This window comes from Triturus cristatus, chromosome 3_2 (genome assembly GCF_964204655.1).
Source record: "Triturus cristatus chromosome 3_2, aTriCri1.1, whole genome shotgun sequence".
In the NCBI taxonomy this organism is placed as follows: domain Eukaryota; kingdom Metazoa; phylum Chordata; class Amphibia; order Caudata; family Salamandridae; genus Triturus; species Triturus cristatus.
In genome coordinates this window covers 491,322,112-491,346,130 of record NC_140584.1, presented here as the reverse complement: position 1 = coordinate 491,346,130, position 24,019 = coordinate 491,322,112, and the positions used below count along the sequence as shown (strand labels likewise).

The following is a 24,019-nucleotide window of genomic DNA, read 5'->3' as shown; positions in this document are numbered from 1 at the left end:
TCCCAGTTTTGTTAGGGATTTTGGGCATTTTAGCAGTTCCACACTTCTGAGGACCACCCCCTCTTTTCCTTTTGCTTGGTTTGGTATTTACCAGTGAGCCTATTTTTTGGGTTTCAGTAGTGGGTCTATGTGACGGAGAAGGGCTAGAAACTCTACTGAATAGGCTACTAGAAATCATACTAGGTGGAGAATGATTGGGGGTGGAACAATCCGCTGAATTGTCCGCAACCAGAATCGTTGGGCTCGAGCAGGAACGAGATTCCTGGGTAATAATAGGTTCAGGTAATCTTAAGGGGTCAGGGGAGATCACAGTCCCAATGTGGTATAAAGATGAGCGTTTCCCTGTATTGAGATCTAGGGACAGACGTTTCTCAGTAAGAGCAATCTCTTTATCTAAGATCACTGTTGCTCGTTTTATAAATTGGTCCATTGTTCCACTGACCACCCCACCCGTGGTTGGCAATTGAGCAATTCTTCCCTTCCCAGAGCGTAATGCCATAACTGGTTGGTGACAGTACTAAAATACAATAAATCGCAAACAATGAACAACTTAAACACCAGATTTAAGGGCAATAGCCCAGCCCGGCCTCAAACGACCTCGGACGGCCTCAGACGGTCCCGCCCTTGTCCCGGGCTTCTCCCGCGATGCTCCCGCGGCGCTCCCGCGCAGCGGTATGATCAGCTTGCTATGAAGGGAGGGAGAGTGGTTAGGGGGCGGGGCAGGCATGCAGGGAGAGCGGACCAGGTGGTGTTAATTGGTCATGCAGGGACTCCTGGGAGATGAAGTCCCTGTAAATACGCTCGCAGCCCTGTAGCCAGTTGAACCCTCACCTTTCCCAAACACAGCGCCTCTGCGCCAGTCCCGGTACAAACACAGTCGGCAAGCCCAAACAACGAAGCGGGACCCGCGGAGCTGGTCCGGCGAGCAGTGGACAAATTCACGGGCAGAAGCACATCAGTTCTCCAGTACTGCTACACCTCCTTACGATCACCAGCAACTTGAATGAGTGTCCCTCGGTCTCACAGGAAGCGGCAGGTTTTACTCCTTTGTGGTCAGGGGGCGGGGCAGGCATGCAGGGAGAGCGGACCAGGTGGTGTTAATTGGTCATGCACGGACTCCTGGGAGATGAAGTCCCTGTAAATACGCTCGCAGCCCTGTAGCCAGTTGAACCCTCACCTTTCCCAAACACAGCGCCTCTGCGCCAGTCCCGGTACAAACACAGTCGGCAAGCCCAAACAACGAAGCGGGACCCACGGAGCGCGTCCGGCGAGCAGTGGACAAATTCACGGGCAGAAGCACATCAGTTCTCCAGTACTGCTACACCTCCTTACGATCACCAGCAACTTGAATGAGTGTCCCTCGGTCTCACAGGAAGCGGCAGGTTTTACTCCTTCGTGGTCAGGGGGCAGGGCAGGCATGCAGGGAGAGCGGACCAGGTGGTGTTAATTGGTCATGCAGGGACTCCTGGGAGATGAAGTCCCTGTAAATACGCTTGCAGCCCTGTAGCCAGTTGAACCCTTACCTTTCCCAAACACAGCGCCTCTGTGCCAGTCCCGGTACAAACACAGTCGGCAAGCCCAAACAACGAAGCGGGACCCGCGGAGCAGGTCCGGCGAGCAGTGGACAAATTCACGGGCAGAAGCACATCAGTTCTCCAGTACTGTACACCTCCTTACGATCACCAGCAACTTGAATGAGTGTCCCACAAGGAGTCCAAACTTATTGACGCTTCAGGGAAGTGAGTAGCAGCATAATTCTCTTATCACTGGCGGATCAGCTACATGAAAGCTTTATTAGCAAGATACGACAGGGCACATTGGGATAAGATAGAGGAGCTCTTCCAACACCTCCCTGAGGACTATAAAAAAAAGGGGACATGATATTGTAAATGAGGGCAAATGAATCACCATCAATTCAATCAGGTGTGCTCAGCAGCCAGGGGCATCAATACAAGTGTATTGTTGCGTAGACATGCTTGAATACATATATCTGGCTTCATGCCAGAGGTGCAACAAACACTATTAAATGTGTCATTTGATAAAGAGCATTTCTTTGGTCCCCAGGTAGACCAAGCATTAGAGAAAATGAAAAAGGACACCAAAGTCGCTAAACCAATGGGGGCGCTCCTAACCCCTGCCTAGCGTGGCTACTTTCGGCATCCCTCATATAAACAGGGTGCCAAAACGACACCACCTGATGCCTACCTCCTTGTATAGACAGCAACAAACCTCCCCCTCAAGGGGGTACTACAGAGGCACATATAGAGGAAACAATTCCAAGGGTCTTGGTAGGGGGTGCCTCAACACGCTCTCCATCCTACACCTCAAAGGAGTGACCATCTTCTCATTCCCCCCCGACCATTTCATTTTATGCTGGGTCTGGTGGCTTAGTGGACTAATGAGTCCACTGTAGGGGACTGTGTTTGACCTCATGGTCACCGGTTCAAATCCTGTCAGGTTCACTGAGCCTTTCATACACCTGAGATCGATAAAATGAGTACCTTTGAGTTGGGTAACAATAAACATCTGTTATTCAGCACCAAGTTACCCACAGGTGAATGTGCACTTTACAGATGCACATGTTGTTATTTAACATCTGTCGGAGGCCGACTACTACATTTCTTTTCTACTTGGAAAAAACTATAAAATCAGATCAGTGGATGTTGGACATTACCCAACATGTTTATTAGAACATCAAAACCTGACCAAAGAAGAAGTGCAGGGTCTCTTGCTCAAAGAAGCCATCGACCCTGTCCCTTTTCAACTACAAGGTTCCAGAATATATTCCCCAAAACATGGATCACTACGGCCCATCTTAGATCTCAGGTCATTAGGTGGAGAGGTGTGGCTCACTGATTAGAGGCGGCAGACCCGTAAGCAGAGGACGGCCTGGGACCAGGGTTCGATTCCCGACGCGGCAGGGTTGTGGACCAGGGTCAGCAGGCTCGATAATTCTCGCCTCGGTGCCTACTCCAGTCAGGGACCACACTCGGCAACTCTGGGCATTAGCTTGCCTCATCTTCACAACGGCCCCCCCAGACTGCTGGGGATGCTTGGTCGCACCTTAGAGATACCCATTAGGGACCATCTCTCAGGGTGAGCCAGGACGGGTTCCCCAGCGGTCGAAGCGCGGAGATACTCCTCTGGGAGTCGATTCTAGCGCTATATAAACCCACAATTAAATTAAATTAAACCATTATATACTAACAGAACACTTCCATATGGTCACTCTTCAAGATGTGATTCCATTGCTCAAAAAAGGCGACTTATGTCAGCACTTAACTTAAAGGACGCCTACATACATATCCCAATACTCATTGCAAATACCTCAGATTCGGGATAGCTGGAAAGCATTACCAATTCAAAGTACTCCCATTCTGAGTCACTACTGCCCCCTTGTGTTTACCAAATGCCTTGCAGTGGAAGCAGCACATCTGCGCAGACAGGACATTCATCTCTTCCCATGTCTGGAAGACTGGCTTATCAAAGCTAGTACACTTCTCATACATCAACAACTCACTCAAACTACTCTCCATCAACTGGTGTTTCTCAATTTACAGAAATCACACCTTCAACCTTTACAGATTCAGCCGTATTTAGGGGCAATGCTCAACACATAGTTGGGGTTGCCATACCCAAATGTGACCAGGATTAAAAAAATTCAAATGCTGCTACAACAGTTTTCAAAACAGTCAGCAAATAACAGTCAAGACAGCAGGAGCGGCCAGCACGGCTCGTGGCTGGGGGATGGGAGTGCTCACGGGCTGCTCATTTAAAAAAACAAAACTAACCTTGCTGCCGCCGGGCCCCTCCCCTGTCTTCTCTCCAGCTCACCTTTGTCTGACTCCAGGTTGGAACAGGAAGGAGGCAGCCAGGCTCCCACCCCTAAGCCAATCACAATGCTCCAATGGAGGGTTGTGACTGGTCTGAGCTTCGTGACACAGTACTCAGCCAGGGGCTGTAGGGGTGGGTATGTTCTCCATGCAGGCTGTAATGCACCCTGCATGGAGAACAGGGGAGTGCGCATTACTGTTTTGGGCAGACCGAGAGGGCCGACCAAACAGTCATTGCGCACAGGAGTGTCTACCACTCCTCCCCTGCAGCTCCGCCATGCCCCCTCATGCACTGCCACAGCAGTAGGAAAAGATTAAATGATAATAACATTCCGTTATTATAAATTTTTTTTTCCCTTTCTTTGCTGCTCCTGGCAGTGGGGCGACGCTTCTCCGCCTTAGCGGAGGAGCCGCTACGGCAGGACAGTTTTGCGACTTTTAGGCATGATGGCATCTTGCATTGCAATAGTACCACATGCTCGACTACATATGCGCCCGCTGCAAGAACGTCTGGCGCGCCAATGGTCTCATTCATAGGGTCAGCGACAAGATCTAGTGTTGGTAGACAGCCGCACTAATCGCTCTCTGCAGTGGTGGAACTCACAAAACCTGTCAAAGGGGCAGCCGTTTCTCGACCCTGTTCCCCAGATCAGTCTCACAGCGGAAGCATCCCTTAGCGGATGGTGGGGCTCAGCTACAGGATCTCACAGTTCAGGGTTTCTAGGATACCAAACACCAGGGTCTCCACATCAGCTACCTTGAGCTACAAGCGGTTCACCTAGCATTGAAAGCATTTCTAACTCACTTGACAGGCAAGGTTGTCTTGGTCCGGACGGACAATATGACAACCATGTACTATTTACAAAAAACAGGAGGGCCTCGCTCTCTACAATTAGCCCACCTATCTCAGATGATTTGGCATTGGGCAATACATCACAACATCCACCTGCTATTTGAACACCTCCCAGGGATGGACAACCACTTTGTCGACATCCTCAGCAGGATGTGGCAACAAGTCCAGTGGGAACTCCACCCCCAAGTCCTCCTCCCATACTTTCACAAGTGAGGATTTCCACAGATAGATCTGTTTGCAATAGCAGACAATGCAAAATGCCCAGACTTCGCCTCCAGGTACCCCAACCCACTATCCAAAGGCAATGCTGTATGGATGAACTGGTCAGGGATATTTTCCCACACTTTTCCCCTTCTCCCTCTTCTTCCATTTGTGCTTTGAAGGCTCAGGCGAATGTCTCTCACCCTCCCTCCCACTTGGGCTCGCCAGCTATGGTTCGCTACACTACTTGAACTCTCTGTAGTTTTAGAAAAAAAGCAGACACTTTTATTCAGAGCCCATTTTTTCCTATTTTTCTCCATTAATCTCAAAATGTAGCTTCATTTTGCCTATTTTTTCAGTTCTCTCCAGGGCAGTCCACAATCCCTGGGTACCTTTAGAGTCACCAGGAGGTTGGAAAAAAAGAATGCAAATTTGGCCTGGAGACCATGGCTGGAAAAAAAGTTATAGAGCCGTAAGCGCAAACTACCTCAAATAGCCAAAAAAGGGCTCAGCCCATTGGGTGCGGAGGGGGGGGCGAGGGGGGGCAAGTTAAGGGGTTAAGTTACTATGCAAAACACAAGTGGCTGTAGCAGGATAGATCCAAATAACTTTTGACAGGGACGCTGCTCGGATCACCCTTCTGAACACGGCTCTCTGGTGCAATGTATTGCACGTGGGTGATGTATGGACCGATTATCCTTACTTTTGTGAGATTGGTAATAGTAAGGGCTGCTAAAGTATTTTTGGTGCATGATAATAATCTGGCCACTAACAATTTGACTGTTATTGTGGCTGTTGAAAGTTATTTGAATCTATCCTGGTAGAGTCACTTTTGTTTTGTATAGTATTTGTTGGTAGCCTAGGCTGTAGAAGGTTGTATAGGCTCAACCCTGTCATGTTTTTGCTTCCAAGGGGTTAAGTTACTGCCAGAATCTGAAAGGAACTTTTATGACTCTGTTCTTCCTCCAGCTGTAATAAATTCATAGGTTTACCCCAGGACACATACAGCAACATTTCATGCATCATTGCATTCTCCCAGCATTCACACTTAACATTGTATGGCATGCCCACTCAGCCCAATCATACATAGGCACATCATGTCACTACATAATTCCTTCTCCTTACACACAGGATGAACCGGACATGCCACATCACTACATCATCCTCTTTCCTTACACACCGGATAAATGTCAAACCAATGCAACAGTGCCCAAGAGACAAAAAGACAGTATCATACACCTCCAACTCCCACAAGCAACCCACACGTGCCCACAAGGACAATACAGTCTATCAGGCTCTCGCACACACACAGAAGTGCAGCCTAGCACTACAACGCCTCCAACACTCAAAGTAGATGGCCAAACCAATATGACCAGGTGCCAAATGAAGGAAAGCACTTATATCTGTATTCAGCAACACACCCTCTTCAATGAGCCGAAAGGAAATTCAGACAGAATATCTCCTGCTCATAAGGCTCCAGTATGCACACTCAACATTCTTAAAACGCAACATTTAAACATGGTTTAGACTTCAGTACATGCAATCACTTGCAGAAAGAAGACAACCAGCAATATACAATGCATCCAGTACTATGCACGTATTTGAAGTGGGGGTTGGGGTCTTCATACAAAAGTCTGGCGCCACTTGGGTAAGTTCTTTATTTCTTGTTAGGACCTTACGTAACAGCATCTGTCCCTATTTTCCTAGCTACCACTCCACACTATAACATTATATTACATCATTCACTCTCAGCATTCGAGGCACCAGCTCAGACATACAGGAAATGGGGACACACTGGATATTACACACCTCCCTTTGTTACAGACAACAAAACAAAGAATAGCTATTCCCTTTCCTATAAAATACAGGGGCAGTCATTCACAATCACTTAATCGTCTGCATAGCTAGTTTACACAGTCACCCAACAGCAACCTGTTAAACTCTTCAATACCCACACTGACACACCAACAGAAACTCCACAATGGGTCACAATATGAGGCCCCTACACATCATGTCAACAAAGAAACGAGATAGCGAAAAGGCTGTGGCTACCATTGCTCAACAGTCTAAGATGTGCAAGTCTTGCAACCTCCTTGGACATGAGGCCCCACCACCACCTGTCTGCACACTCACAATTACATCATACAACATTGATGCACAGAGGATATGTAGTGACAGATGTTCAATCAGGCAACAGCCTGGGCATGAAACCCGCAGGCTACACTCATCTCTAAGTCTACACATTCAAGGCACAAACAAAATAAAAACAGAAATTTAAACCATACATCACCTTAACCCTAAACTCCCTTGACCTTACTCCATCATAAAACTTGTGATCACAACTGTACTAATACACAACGCCTACAGACTTCTTCCTCACATTAGTAAAATATGCAGGTGAGACAGACATACAACTTTTACACTTTCTCCAACTCCCACAAACAACACTCCCAACTCCAGAAGGACAACACACTCCACCACACAGTCACAAATAAAAGTGCAGCCTAGTACTCCAACATACCACAGGCCCAGTCACACTTTCTAGCTAAACCAACATGTTCTAGGCCAAAGAAAGCACCTAGTACCACACTGTTTTGAAGCCGCACCAGAAAAAGTTGGGGCATTTTTCGAACACAATGATGACCGCATCCAGTAGACACAGACTGAAAAATTATTCACACAACAGAACAGTCAACTACTAATGGCAAGTCCACTGGAATTATGCAATTGTGTGGCAGTGGCGTTTTCTGCATAGTTGTGGTTTAGCCACATTTACCATATAATACATCATCTACTGCATAATTTGAAGATTTTTAACCAAAAGAAATTTGTTTCTGGATCAGACAGATCTAAAGTTATTAAAAAATGAGGCTACGCATGTTGCCAAGCAATGAAAGACCTGTCACAAATGTTGACTGGTTACTTTTAAGTTGCCTATTGCATTATCTGGTTATTAAGCTGGTACTAATAAGGCAAAAGCTTTGCCAAGACAGTGTTAATAGGTGAAAAACTACAAAATAAAGAAGCAATACTAACAAAAAATGCATTACACAGCATAATTTTCCTTATCTTGCCACACAATTTGGTTCTCCCTAGTCTCATAATTCCAATGGTCCTGAATAATGGTGGCAATACCACTGTTAACACAAGACCACATCAGCAGGTAAAAAGTACTCTCGTAGAAAACACTTGAGCTACTTCAAACACTACGATTCAAGCACAAAGCTGACCAAATTCATTACACTCAAACTAAATAAAACACGCCACAAGACAATCACAAACATGCTCTGCCTCATGTAGCACACATCTGCCAAATCTTCCAATTTGTAAAAGATGACAGCTGGTCCGAGGGCACATGCAGGTAACTTGTGACTATCACCCATAACACAACAAGGTACTTACTACACTTCTGCATATTTTAACCCACAGGGCACTCCCCGCATATAACCTCTAGCTACATAGTGCTACTCTGCCCCAACTTCGCATGCCATGGGGTACTCCTCTCTATACAACGTTTAGCAACTAGGTACTGCTCTTTCCTCAACACACACACAAGTGTACTACACTTGTATCTCTTGCGAAAAGACAATACTTTTTCCCACATACGCAACACTTGGACACACACTTCCAGCACAAATCTGCAGAATAACATGCATATGGGTACTACAACCTCATCCCCCAAACTGCTAACTACTCACCTTATGGAGTCGAAAGAAAATGCTCACAATACTTGAAAAATAACCTACATGTGGATAATTTGAATTTCCCAGCCTGTTTTGAAGTACCAAGCAATCAAACTGCAATCAAAAACAAGCACTGAATGGGGAACTGTAAGTGGGTTCATTCTGCTCCCTTCAATAACACCCAATCCATCTAGTTTAGAAATATTAAAAAGTTTATGTTAAACCTAATTTCAAAACAGACAGCTGTCGAACTATCTTGAGTCAAATGACCTACTGGACCCCTCCCAAACTGGCTTTAGAGCCACTAACAGTACGGAAGCAACTCTCCTAGCCATGTCAGACAACATAAGATCCCTGGTTTACCAAGGGAAAGCTGCGCTCTGAATTTTATTAGATCTATCGGCAGTGTTCGACACTGTCTCGCACAATCGCCTATTGGAGATTGTTCATGGAAAAGGAGTTTATGCTAAAGCCCTTCAATGGCTGAGCTCATTCTTAAACAACAGAACACAGAGCGTACAAATAGGGGAGTTTTCATCTAAAACAGAACCCATCAGCTATGGTGTTCCACAGGGGGCATCCCTGAGCCCCACTCCCTTTAATGTCTATGTGTCATCCTTGGCAAAAACCAGTGAGAAGTGGGGCTTTGGTATCTGCTCCTACCCAACTGCTGATAACCATTGAAGAACGGCACGAGAACACAAAAATAAAACTGAATAACTGTCTTTCGGAGATGGCAACCTGGATGACAGAACACTATCTTAAATTAAATGCGGGGAAATCTGAAATTTTACTTTTTGGAAGAGCTAAACTTGTCTGGAATAACACCTGGTGGCCCCAGACAGTGGGGGATGCCCCAGCTCCAAAGCAATGCGCAAAGAATTTGGGGATCCTTATGGATAATACCCTATCCATGCAGGACCATGTGCGGGTTCTATGTGGAAGAAGCTTCGCGATGCTGAAGCTCTTAAGAAGGCTATTTCCTTGGATCCCACAAGATTGTAGGAGAACTGTCACACAGGCATTACTTACCAGTAGATTGGATTATGGTAATGCATTGTTTGTGGGCATTGCAGACTACCTTTTCACACGACTACAAGTGGTGCAAAATGCCGCCGCCAAACTGGTATGTAACAAAGACAGACTCAGCTCAGCGTCTGAGTGCCTGAAACTACTTCATTAGCTGCCAATGCGCCAAAGAGCGGAATTCAAGCTGCTCAGCTGCACACACAAGACTCTGCACCAACGAGGGCCTCTTATTCTACAGAGTAAAGTTTAATTTTATTTACCTACAAGGTGACTAAGATCACGGTCTCTAGCTCAAGCCAGAACAAAACGCATTAAGAAAGCAAGGGCAGGGGGTCGTAGCTTTTCGTACTTGGCAGCAAAACATTGGAATGATCTACCACAAGACCTCCGCCTTACGGAGGACTATCTTGTCTTCAGGAAAAAACTCAAGACCCACCTGTTCTCTAGAAAATAACACTGACCAAACTCATTTATAGCTCAGTCATACACTAGGAGTCTTAGCACAGCGCCGTGATATCCTTCTGGATGAATGTCGCGCTTTACAAATAAATACATTATTTAAAATACAGTGTACATCCATAATAACAAGAAGAAAATGCATAACTCATTCTGTGTACATATGCCCCATTCCCTTGGGGCTGTTTAACTGGCCCTCGTGGCTGTCGACCTAATAGACCAAGGCTCCCTCAAAGCCCTCCCACTTGTCAGTTGGCAGATGGTGTGTGGCGACTGAGCAAGGGATAGAGTAGGGTTTGAAAAGTAATTACAAAAAAAGAAAACTGGATGTGTGAGGACACAACGTATGTGCTAGGGGGCTATGGGAAACAACACGAAGAGCAGACAAGGGGTAAGCGACACAGAGAGTGGGGGAGGATTTGACGGGTTGTAGAAGCACACTAGGGAGAGCACAACACATGGTGGGGAGAAGCACGCAAGGGAGAGAGCATCAAGGGAGGTGGAGAAGCACTCGAGGGAGTGATCTGAAAAATACATGCAGTCTCATGGGGTGCTTGCCCTTTAAGGAATAAGTATTTCCCTAAAAGTGAGCGCTGGAAGGATACAAGTCAGACAATCATAAGGATGATATAGAGGCAAATCTCCAGGAGAGGGAGACAAACATAAGAAGAGGAAGGTGCTCCATCCAGTAAGGAGCAAGCAGTGACATAAAGCTTTGAATGAGGCTGATGTAGGAATCTTGTTAGAATTTAGTTCAAATGTGGGGTCCTCTGATTTGGGTGCACTACATTCTCCATTATCAATGGTAGGTGTCATCTTCTGTATCGGTTTGGGCAGAGATTCAGCTTGATTAATGTACTTCCCTCAGGGTGTGGTCTTGCAAGTCCCATGGATGTTTGTGTGGCTGAGTGTTAGCATTGCCTTCATTGCTTTGCCATGTGGTGTGGGTTGCAACTCTTAGCTGCCTTCCATTATAATTCCTTTGTTGTAATCTGTTCATGCCCACGTAGATGGGGGTAAGACTGAAGAGAGAGAGGGGGAGAGTCAAGTACAGTGAGAGAGCAAACAATATATTTTACTATTGTTTTTGCTATTGTTTTGGGTGTGCTCTGTGTCCCTAAATTGATGCCTTCATATTGCGGTTTTGCATTTGTAGTTCAGCATCATTGTAGTGCACTTCAGAAGTAGCCATGTTAGTGTGCAATGCCAAATAAAGTGTGAGGTGTGCATGCCTGCTATTTGGTAATGCATGTGTTGACCCATTCTCAATGGACATTAGGCAAGATGTATGAAAAACTGGTCGCAAAATATTGGTTGCAGATTGTGACCTATGTAGAATTTTGCGACCCAATATATATATATATATATATATATATATATATATATATATTATATATATATTTAAAATGCTATCACAGACATAGTATATATTTTTTTGAACTGCAGCCCTTTTTCCCTAACAAAACTGGGGTGGCTTTAAAAAAAAGTTGTAAACTTTTTTAAAGGTTGTTGCAGGGTAGACAGTGGCACTTTGCACCACTGGCTCCTCCCCAACAAACTTTCTTCATATTCACAAAAGGGGAGCAGTACCAAGCCACCTCTTCCCCATTGCAAATGGCTTACCACCTCGTGTTGGGAATCGGTCAAATTGAATGTGTTACGACCGGATTTTGAGTGCAAAACATTGATACTTACCATAATAAATCACTCTTTTGAAGGGTGGCACTTGCTTCACCCCTTCTACATACCGATTTGTTATGTGCTTCTAAACCCATTTTGCGACTCCGTCACCTATTACTGAATTACAAAATGGGTTTAGTCCCTTCCAAAAAGCCACTTAGTGGTTGCAAGTCCTGTGGTCTAGCGAATCTCAGGTTTGCAACCTCTAAATGGTTTCGTACATATGGCTCATTGTGTTTTTGGGATCTTTCCATGTACTTTACCTGACCATTTTCTTCTTGTTTGCTCAATTGATGCAAGTCTGCTTTTTCCTTATGCCGATAGTTCTTTCCAAGTTCTCCATGGTGTCATAGTCTTTTTAACAAAATTTGCTAAGTATGAATGATGATCCTTTCAGTGCTGAATCAGGTTCGTAATCAATGGCACCTGTATTCAGTTGTTCAGTCTCAGAGTGAAGATATTGAAACTCCTTACCCAGGTGCAATTAGAAACATTCTTTCGAATGATTTGCTAAAACTGGATTAGAGTATGTTTTTAGCTGTTGTGTTACCCAAATATGTATTTTCCTATTAATTAGAGACATTTATTTAGAAATCATACTGCCTATTTCAAAATGTAGATTGCATAATTTTGTTTTTTTCCCAAGACGAAGAGAATGCTTGTAGAAAAAATGGGACGAGAAGCAGTTGAATTGGGTCATGGCGAAGTCAACATAACCGGCGTAGAAGAGAACACATTAATAGCCAGCCTGTGTGACCTTTTAGAAAGGATATGGAGCCATGGTCTACAGGTCAAGCAGGTAAAATACGTCTTTTTTAGGTCTGGCAGAAAGGAAGACCTTTTTTTTTCTTTCAAATATTTAAAATGCATAATATACATTTATAGAGGGTTTTGGGTCAGCCTTCTTCAGCTTTTGGCTTCTTTAGCGCAGGGCCCTTCAGCCGTTGCTTTGAAACATTGCCAGTCACACCCCGGATCAGCCCACAGGGTTATTTTAGGCTCATTGTCTTTCTGTATTTTTGTTTGCTTATATCTTTCCACTCTGACTGAAGTGCATGAAAGAGTCTATTTTAAATTTGAAAAATGGTCAGCCATCACACATTCACAATTTTACATCATACTTTCATGCTGCATACAAAGCAGTCTTTTTTGTTAGTGCATTAGGGCTATTTTGTATTTTTTATTGTCAGCGCTTGAGCGTGAACCTTATTCTAAGATGGACATCCATGAATCCTCTTTCCTGCTGCCATTTTAGAGTCACGCTTAGACCCGGCAGGTACCAAAAAAACCTTAATGCAGTAACTTTGATAGAGAATATTGACTGATTTTTTTCTGCATCGGGGTTGTTATTGTAATAAACGTGGGGAAAAAACAAATGTCAAAATGTGCAGTGTTTGCCAGGATGCTTCTCACATAGTGAGTGCACCTGGCACCTCCTCTCATCTGTCATCCGCTTATCTCACCCTGGTCTGGGTTTAGAGGTGCTGTAGCCCACATGTGAAAAAAGAACATTTGTTAAATGTAATAATCTGCCTATGTTGCATCTGCCCTACTTTAGAAACAATGTAGACAGTTCTACGTTTTCTATGCTTTAGATCCCAGCACTGTATGTACATGCAACAAATCTCACATACTCACACTTGAGGATTTCACTGGCAGAAACCCACCTACCTGTGATGTCCATCTGTTACCGGCACCTTTTGATGATGTTTCGGGAGCTGTCTCAGGCATGGAGGGCACCTGCCTGAGCCATTATATTCACCCTCACTTGAATCTGTGGCAGATACACCTTGTTGGTCAAGGCTGGATATTTGGCACTAAACTCTTCTGCCACCTGGGTGATTGTGATGGCAGGGAGGCACATCTTCAGCACGTCCACAAAAGTGTCTGCGCTAATCTCCAGCTCCTAGAGGTACTTCACCCCGTCCATCATGCCCTCTTTCATGACAAAGATGTACTGCTTGCTGTAACCTGTTAGCTTTAGTTTTAAGGCATTACAGGAGCACTGTGCCACCTGAAATACTCTGTTCCTTCAAACCCCTGTTTTATAGTAAATCAACTCCAGGGGCTGTATTTTGCGCCGGGAGCACCGATTAAAAGGCGCGCCTTGGTCACACAATAAAAATGCTCAGTATTAGTATAAATGCACTGCCCCCAGGGCAGCTGCGAACTCCTGCTGCCCCCACGGCAGAACATTCCGGGGAAAAACAGAGCAGCTGCTTTGAAGCCGCTCTGTGTTTTCACAGTGCAGGCGGCACCCGTCTGCACCTTTAAAGGGGATTAGAGCCCCCCTTGCAGACGGGTGCAGTGAGTGACTGCACCCGCCTCTAAGGGGATGCCAGGGGCGGTCCATGGGACCCTATTTTCCCGCTCCAGAGGACTGCCATCAGGGGGTGCACTGACAGTGCGCCATCTTTTATGTGGCGCACTGTCAGTGCGCCTCCTGATAGCATCTTTGCCTATGCGCCTGCATCTGTAATTCGGCGTGGGCACAGAGGGAAAGAGATTTCCTCATTTGCATGGGACACACCCCCATGCAAATGAGGGAACACTCCCTAAAGATAGTGATGGCGATTTAAATGCGCCAGTGCTAGCGGTATTAGAGAAGGGGCCGCACAAGCATCTGCAGCCCCTTCTGTAATACCAAAGTGCCCCAAGTGCGCGAACGCCTGTTGAGCCCCTGGGGTACACCAGTAATATGGCCCCATAAACATCTGGCTTAGAGGGGGAAGCAAACAGGCAGTTTATAGTATGGATGTTGCATGATGTATATTGCCGATACACATAGGGATGGACTGCACAGCTGGGGTCTATGGGCTGCAAAACCTGATTTTGTGCTAAAAGATGCCTGAGAGATTCTTTGGTTGCCAGTGTCATTAGCATGCAAAAGCAACTTTTCTTTTCTTCTGCTTAATAATGTGAAGCTGCACCAATAGGTCAACATCCCTGAAGAAAATGGACAATCATGGGGTAGATCATAGCCTGTTTTTCTCCAGCCGCAGGGGGCTGAATAATCACCTAGTTCCCCTGCAAACCATAGCCACTGTCCTAAATGTTTTCTAACTAAGCAGCTACTCATTCTTACACAGTCTCTCCTGACATTACAGCACCTGAACCTTCTGCTTTCCTGCCCTTGAGAAGCATCATATTTTTTCTCAGACCCTCCCCTTATCTTCAGTACATTCAGTACCAAGGAAGCACCAAACCCTGCCTGGCTCGCTGCAATGACCTGGCCAGATTCTTCTTCAGAAAAATATTGGATTTATATTCCCCTTTTTCCTGGTCAAGGAACAGTTAATTTTCCTTGCGAAATTTGTAGCCTAAACAAGGCCCCTAAAGAAACATTCTCCTCCTTTCTTTGCCATAGAAGATGAATATTTATCAGTATTGAGCTATGGGGTAATCAGGCTCCCCCCTAGGCCCTGCACCCCCCCGCCCCATATCCTTAAGCAGGCTGCAGCGATTATCCATACAACACTATGGGACATCCCGAATTGTTTCCACACAGTGGTGCCTAAGGCTTGGAATCATGCAATAGTTAAACCTTTACTAAAATAATTTTCCTTAGATCCCTCGCAACTGGGATATTACAGACCTAATTCTCTCCTTCCCTTTACTGGAAAGGTTTTAGAGAAACACGTCACTAGACAGCTGTCTGAATTTCTGGAAGAGAACAGTCTCCTTCACCCCTTCCAAACCGGATTCCGTCCAGGCCACAGCACTGTGTCTGCACTCCTGACAGAACCCGAGGACCTCAAATTAACACTAGATCAAGGCAGCACTATAGTTTTAATTCTATTAGACCTTAATGGTGCTTTTGACATTGTCTCCCATAATATTCACATTACGTAACTCTGGGGTGACACACAAGTCATGGATGCGCATTGCTTCCTTCCTCCAGGATCATGGTTTTCAGGTCTGTGCAAGCCCTTGTATTCTGATTCATTACCTCTTGTGTGGTGGATTGCTCAGGGATCTTCTCTGAGCCCCACTTTATTCAGTATCTATGTTCGACCCCTGGTAGCTATTGTGCAGTTCTTAGGTCTCACTCTGGTAGCCTATGCGGATGATACTGAGCTGATGATATTCCTATCCCCATTTGAAAGCAGCTCAGCTAAAGAAATGCCTTGCAACAGTAGCCAAATAGAGGGTTAACGGTTGTCTAAGTTGATGGGAAAACAGAGGTTATGATAGATAGCAGGTAACAATTTACACTGCTGGCCACACATCTTGGGCTCCAACTTCAGCCTAAAACTATCATTCAGAAGCTAGGATTTTGTTTTGATGACAAGTTGTTATTTGAAGTTCAGGTGAATGCTATTTGCTATTTTTGTTATTTTAAGAACCTTAAGAAAGGTTCTGGGAATTCTCCTGACTGTGACCTGGAAAATTGCAGTCCAGGCCCAGATTATGTCCTGCCTGGATTAGGGAAATGTCCTCTACTGGGGACCTCTTAGTCATCACTAAAAAGGCAGCAGATAATCCAGGATGTGGCAGTTTATCTCTTATTGTGGCTGCCAGGCCACCAATCTGTATCCACCTCCATTTTAAAACTTCTTTAGCTTTCTGTCCAAAAAAGAATCCAAATCAAGTCTCTATGCTTAGCCTTTCAAACATTTAACAATAAGGGCCGAGTCTCTTGCAACATCTGGTCCAATCATATACTCCTACGAGACTACTTAGGTCTTCTACCTCCAATGTCACCATCATTCCCGGATTCCATAAAAGCAGAAGTGGTGGTCACTCTTTCTCTCTTTTGGCCTTCAAACTTTGGAACAGCCTTCCCTTCATGCTTCGCAACTGGAACTGGAACAAGTATTCTTCCATGTTTTCCTTGGTCATGGGGGCTTATTTGAAACACTTGATCCCTTTGTGGATGAGCCACAGTGACTGCTGCTCTGGAAAAACGCCATTGTTATGCTACCCTCCATATAACCCACACACAGGTGTTAGATTGTAGTTCCCTTATTTGTAAAGTGCTCGCATCACAATTGCCATCTGAGTGCGTGGAAGGGGAAATCACACTGGTATAACATAACACTGGGGCAGCATGCAGGTGAGTCAGAAAAACATCAGCAACGATTTACGTCCTTCAGTGGTATATTAAAAAAGTCTCTAAAGACAGTGAAACTTTTGAAGATGAGGGCTAATCTACTTTAGACCAGTCTTAGGCATCTGGCTAGTAGATGTATAAATTCAGGAAGATCGAGCAGGAAGTTGGTTAATGTCACAAGAGCGTGGGCTTATAGAGGGGAAGAACAAAGCAGTCTTAGGCTTCGCCTAAACTTTACAGCATCTTTTCCCAATCTCACTGGTTGGGGAAAGAAGTACTAAAGAGAGGGGCCTGGTGAGTTGCCCCCAAATCTTTTTAGCTTATGAGGATAAACAGCAAGGAGGTTTGCAGAGGTGTATCCTAGGTGTCTGGGAGGATGTTTGGGCTAGAAATGTGTAGGAGATAGCTAAACGTACGATCATGAACTAATTTATGCCCAATGCATGCCACAGGATTTGTTCTTTCTCGGTTGTCAAGATCACACAATCCTGGCCATGACATTTGAACGGTGGGGCAGTTGGAGAAAGCCAGCAATATTTATGAAGTGTCTGTTTTACTGTCAGCACATCTGTTTGTTGCCGTGCAGTGGCTACAGAAAGATATTGGTAGAACAGATTTTTATTGTTGCTGTATGGTGAAATCCTTCAGATACTTTAGACTGTTTCATAATACTTTCCTGGAGCCTGTACAAAAAAAATCAGTTGACCTCATGCACTGGAGGTTTTCTTCCAGTTCATCGGGGTCATTTTTAGGTCTTGCCTACGCAGCGCACATGCGCTGCATAGGAAAAAGACCTTTAGAAATCGGTCTGGTTTTGCAGGCAAAAACGTGCACGCGTTGCATTGCTTTGAATGGCAATGCGTGCACGTTTGTCGATTTCCTTGCGGGAGCGAGCGGCGCCATGTGTTAGCAATTATCGCTCTTGCAAGGGAAACGCTGCCTGCTCTCGGCCACACTCCCCCCACCCCCTACTTGCGCGAGGCGTGCGTACTTTTTTTTAATGCACATCGACCGCTACTTTCTACATGTAAAAACGGGCGATTTATATAATTCCGTCGAAAATTAAGTTAATAAAACATTACCATGCAAAGAACAAATTTGAATCTTGAAATGATGGCCAGAAGGGGGAATCATTTGTTTATGTTATTTATATCAGCCCCCATGAATCCAAGAGCACCTGCGGTACCTCTTTAGTAGAATACGAAACACCGTTAAATCTTTACCGTGTTCACATTCTATGGCTGAACAAGCGAAGCGCGTCACGTGCTGAAGAGGAATGTTTGCACAGCAAGAAGCATATGCATATTCAACAGAGGGATATGCATATTCAATAGCTCCGTTTCTGTGGCAATGATCGAACCACCATTGTTACAGCGTTAATAGGTAACTGTCTACTCTTTATCTTTCTGTGACGCACCTTGACACCCACACAAGTGGCCTCGACTGCTAAATGCCAACGTGACGCATTTTATTTCTATAGGTTCCTTAAAACCCTCCACCCTCCGTCTGCTTGTCTCTAGGCAGGGGCATAACGGGTGAGACCCGACCCACTTAAAGCCCTGCTTGGTGTCATCTAACTCCGACACTAACACCTCCCGCCGTGCGTCACACTCTACAGCCAAGAAGAGCGGTCAATCATTCCTTCAGCTTGTTTTTGGTGCAAGATATTTTAAGCCCTATATTGTGCACTCTTATGTAGCGTTTAGGTTTGCTCTGCACTGTGACGTTCGCCCCTTTTACTTCATATTTCCCTGTATATAAGAGGCATTCCGTAGCTCTCACAGATTTTGTTGCGTGGAAAGTATAGACTCTTCCAATCGCACTCCAAATGTCTATTATTAACCACGGACCACAGTGGGGGCGGAGTAAAAGGCACACTGACATTATATTGAATGTGCATGCAAGGCACCACAATGTGTATACATAACAACAGTCCCGACTCATGGAGTCAAAGAAAGGCCGCCAGTCTCCAGGGGATATCAGAAACATGCCCACAATCCGTACCTAGATAAATACGGCCTGGCGCTTATTCTGGAGACTTTGGAAGGATAAAAGGCTGAGCGAGCGTCGTCAGGACTTCTGCATCAGATGCATTATTGCACTGTGACATCTTGCCAGTTTATGATAGTCATTACGACGCGTGACATATCAACATTTCTCACAGATTTCTTGTAGGGAGGTGCTCCCCTCAACCCGCCGCCACCCCTCGTCAACCAACCCCACAGCTTTAAAGATTTGTCACTCTAACTGCGCTGGCTAATTCAGTGACTCAGGGAACGTTTTGACACCTGTGACTTTTGTGAGATGAAAACTCCGCGGGCAACAGCAACCATGAGTCAGCAGTTTGCCTTTCATGAGATTTACAGGCTAAGCGAGGTCTTGCTTTGAATGAAAATGAAAGACCCTCCTAGCAGAAAATGGCGAGCGACTGGCTGACTACGTTTTAAACTTTTAAATTATTCACCCAAATTATGCCTCACCAATAGGGTTGCCAGATGGCTCAATATTGGCAGGGACAGCACGTTTCCAGCATGGAGTCTTTCTGTTATAAATAAAACAATGTATTTGATAATCAGGTGTCAGAGCCCCATTGGAGCAACTGCAGTGAACAGAGACCACAACTCAGCATGCAGCAGGCTGTCAAAGGAAAGCACAGGACTGGAACATGGTGTCCTGCTGACATGGAGCAACCAGGCAGCCATACTCGCCAGGCAGCAGCACATAAATTATAACGCACCAAAAAAGAAGAAAAAACGCAAACTGCTAAAGTTTTTTCTGACTATATTATTTTTTATCAGGAAGTCTAAACTTTTGTGCGTAAACTTTTCGTTTAGCATAGAGTGCTCACCTTCCGAAGATACCAGTCTGGACTTCATTTTGTGGGAATCCCCAGAAAGGACACTAGAGATGATACACAATGGTCTGCATCATTTCAAATGCCCATAAGTGGCAGTTTAATGCACCTGTGTTTTTGTTTATCTTATATAATACATTACATTGTTTATATCAACCAATATTAAACTTAATTGCTTAATGTGTGCATCACTCAGTGCTGTCGACCATGTAACGCACAGTTGCACATGGACACATGCAGCACTCATTGCTCACTAAAACTATTTCTAAAGAAGATCAGGCAACATAAGCGAGTTTAGGTGGTTTTAATTGAATTGAGGTTCACAAAACATAAGTTGTGTTTTACGGTCCCTATTTGCTGAGTTTCAAGCCTCATTGCGTTAGTATAGAAATAGAAGAAGGGTTGTAAAGCTTCATGCTACAGAGAGTGGACAAAGTTTAACACCAGTTCACAAATGTTATGGCTCGTTCAGTGCATGTAAGCATTACCTAACACAAAGCGCTTTTATTTTATTTTTTTAATATTTTGTTGGACTTTGATCCTTCGGTTATTGACTTGAGTACAAACAAGCATTTGCAAAGCCAATGGGTCTCGCCTTTGGGACCTTATAAGTGTTTAGCTATGCAACACTTGTTGTTGCACCAACGATATTGTGCTGGATAACTAAACACTTATAAGGTCCCAAAGGCGAGACCTATTTGCTATGCCAATGCTTGTTGTTTCTTGGTCCTGAACATCAAAAGATGACATTGGAAGGAACACCCTAAATATGGCAGACACATTGACTAACTCGCCCTGTAGCGGATCGGATGTTGTTAAAGGCTTCTAATGGTGGAGTCAGCTGAAGCTCCACTTGTTGAAACCTGGTGCTTTGTCTACTTCTAAATGATGAAACTACAGGTTTGCAGGACAGGGCATTTAACACTTTTTGTCAGCTGCTTTATTTGCCAAACTCTAAATGACCCCTTTGGTTTTTTTTTCACATAACTTATTTATTGATCAAAATGATTTAATTATATAAAGAAAAAGTAGTAACAATTTCTGCTGCAACATTCGTAGAATTTCAATAAAAAATATGAATCTACGTGACAAGAATAGACATGCACTTTCTTTGTAATCTGTCCCATCATGACTTTGTTTTCATTTTTATTTTACTTTATAGGGAAAATCAGCATTGTGGTCCCATCTACTACATTACCAGGACAACAAGAAAAGAAGAGTTATGTCGGGCAGCTTGGGCAGCTCAGGTACATGTTGCGGCTATTAAGATAATTCTTAGAATACGCAGGAATGAGTGAGATGAGTCAGTGGTGAATACAGTATCTCACATAACAATGGTGTGGAATGCCTCCCTGTTAGAAGCTTATGTTTGTTGCACCCACTTGTGCAGGTTGCAGACTATTACAACTTTGATTCAGTCCATCTCTAAAAGATTTTTTTTTAATTTGTAAAATGCACAGTATGAGGGAAATGGAGAGGAATAGCCCAGATTCCATCCCTAAATTCACAGATGGAAATGGTTACACCACTATAAGCTGAGATGCCAATCCCCAAGTTAATGTTTTGAACAGTGCTGATGTGAAGAAGTATAGGAGACAGGAAGGCAGGAACTTGTACATCTTTTATACAGGCTTCAGATACAGCAATGTCATAGCCACAGGACATCCAGCAGCAACTGACCCTTAGCACTTGGCAACAGAGAACAAGCACTCAGTACATTCTAGAGTCATATGGGTAGAGTGTTCTACATAGAAGCAGCTGTCTAGCACTGAGCAACACTTAGGCAATTACCACAGTTGGTTCAAAAGCTCAAGAGCCTGATCCACACACTTTGCCCAGTCTGTTTACAGAGCCATAACTTTATTGACTTTGTAGGAAACACCAGTCACATAACCTTGGAAGATACAGATAGGACCCAGTGGTAGGGTTTATGCAGTATCTTCCTACATGTTCCTGTGCCACACTAAGGGATCAACATGTAATTTAGCTGCTGAAATTGTGAAGGTTGTCAATAGTGCCCGCAGAATGTCGACTGTAGACCTCTGTTATTCAAGGAATAACCACAATGTTGTCAAGAATGCCCTCAACATGTTGGGTGTGGAACACTGTTAAGTCTGGGATAGCTAAAATGTTCTCAAGCACTCCCACAGCAAGTCATGAGTGTGGCCCAGGTAAGCAAGGGAAAGTCAAACTCTTCTCATGAAGATTTCCCTATGTTTTGATGATAGGTCATTATAATAGCGGTCATAAGGCAGGGATAGTCAAAGGGGTGATCAGAAAGTCCCCAATATGCTCATGCTTGGTCGGTGTCATGGATAGTCAAAATGTTGTCAAACATGCAACCAATGTGTTGATAATAGGCAGTTATCACCATTGAGTAATCCCCACCTCAGGTGAAAGTCTCCAAATGACAACCTAACATACACACCCAGATAAATTCATATGCACACATACACAAGAACACACTCATCAAGTACACAGCCACTCCACACACCGGCATGTTCACACATTGACACCAGCACATATGCCCACAGTCATTTAAGTTTCTCTGCCCTTATCCTCCTCGTCACTGTCCCTTCTTACTTAACTGCAGTAGAGATCCCTCTCATATCACATTACCCATTGGTATGCAGAGGCAGCATTAGAAGAGAGCTGCGGGTGGCTGCTCAAAACCATAGGATGCTGGAATTTCTCATGGCCCAGAAGACATAGCAGCTTTAGGTTCCTTAATGAGGCCTAGCACTTGCATAGAGCAGGAGGCAAGAGGTATCTGAGAGAGAGGCTAGGGACTGACAAGCCATTGTGCAAGGTACACAACAGTGCCTGTTGGCAACAGAGGCAGGCAGTAGTGAGAACAGCGATGTATGCTAGTTGCAAGGACCGCTTCACACTGCGTACCCTTCCCATGTCTCACAAACACCTCTCTTCAGCCAAGAAAGGAGGAAGTGGGGTCTGGGAGTTATGTCTCCCATCATGTCAGGCTCAGGGCTAACAGATAACTCCACGTGAGCCTAGGGAAACAGCCAGTTGTGGCAGTACCTGTCTGCCTTCACCCCTGCCTCACAGAAACACACACACCATGTTATATTGGGTTGTAATTGAAGGCTCCCAATCTTCGAAAAATCCATGTGCACCTGTAAATTGCTTTCCTGCCTTCACTTCTGCTTCAGTACAAGTACAAGTACAAGTTCAGAAGATGAGCACACCAATCTCCTCCTTCCTCCTCCTATGACCTCTTATAAGTGCTGTTGGGACCATGTCCCAAACACCCTCACCTACAAGTTGCTTCTGATTTCAAACAGTATTTTAGAACCTACCTGTCTACAGGAAGAAAGAATCCTGTGAAGATACTCATGTCAGAGGACCTGAGTTAAAGGAAAGTAACATTTTAGAGTACGTAGATTTATGTAGCAAAAGTTGACTACTTGCATATTGCAGCAAGTCTCAGAATTATTGTTTTATATATCTGACTGTTTGGCCTATGGATTACAGGACACAATGTTAAACCACATACAGTAAATTTACTTTTCAAATATCACTTCACTACTTTAGGGTTGGATATTACATTTACTGTTAATCGAAATGCCCTTATGTAATCTCCTTGAAACTCTCTGGTTTGTGTATCTGTTGAGCATTATACTATTTTATTTTTCAGGTATACTTCTTGATTCAGAAAGGAGAAAGTCTGATGCCAGTCCAACAATGTCACCGCTAAGGGTTTCCCTTATTCAAGATATGAGGTTTGTTTGTGCTTAGGTAAAGTGATACTAAAATGACATGCAATGGAGATAACACATACAAATGCATTATAGGCAAGAGGTGTAGGGGATGAATAAATGCTAGCCAGACACAAAGGCCTGACCTTGTAGCTGCTATCTCCTTTTCCCCACTTGCATATCAGTCGAAATAATATCATGAGCAGGATGAGAATAAAACTACTGTAAGCTAGAGTATACATTATATTTGCATCTCACCTGTGGCTGTATGGTGCAGTGTCATGTGTAATACACCAGTGTTTCAAAACTGTTGTATAGGTGGCACGTATCCTCACTGGCATGTGATTGTGGAATCTTGCTGTAGTAAAGTTCCTATTTTGGACGTAGGCCCAGTCTGCCACAAAGTTGCATGTCAATGACAGCAAGACTGATGCAGCCAGATAAAACAGCATCACTTGACGCCACAAGGAGTCTGTTGAAAGGTAGGTTTGAGCAGACATCAACATTATACTGCTCATCGGCATCAATAGTTTTTGGTACCTAAACTTGGTAGGAAGGTAGGTGACACTCCTCCCCCTTTTCTCTTTCATTTGTTGAGCATATACAATCGCTCATAGATTCACATGATTCACTAATTTGTCTCCACTGAGGATTGACAACC

General features: G+C 44.5%; 1 protein-coding gene across 4 annotated transcripts in view; it reads left to right on the top strand.

The window, feature by feature from the left end:
- DENND5A (DENN domain containing 5A) overlaps positions 1-24,019 on the top strand; it is a 299,668-nt gene that overhangs the window by 140,041 nt on the left and 135,608 nt on the right. For all 4 annotated transcript variants that reach the window (XM_085648154.1, XM_085648156.1, XM_085648155.1 and 1 more), the window contains 3 exons: positions 12,382-12,534; positions 20,805-20,889; positions 23,298-23,382. In XM_085648154.1, coding sequence (XP_085504280.1) covers positions 12,382-12,534; positions 20,805-20,889; positions 23,298-23,382 — 323 coding nt within the window. The remainder of the gene's footprint in view (positions 1-12,381; positions 12,535-20,804; positions 20,890-23,297; positions 23,383-24,019) is intronic.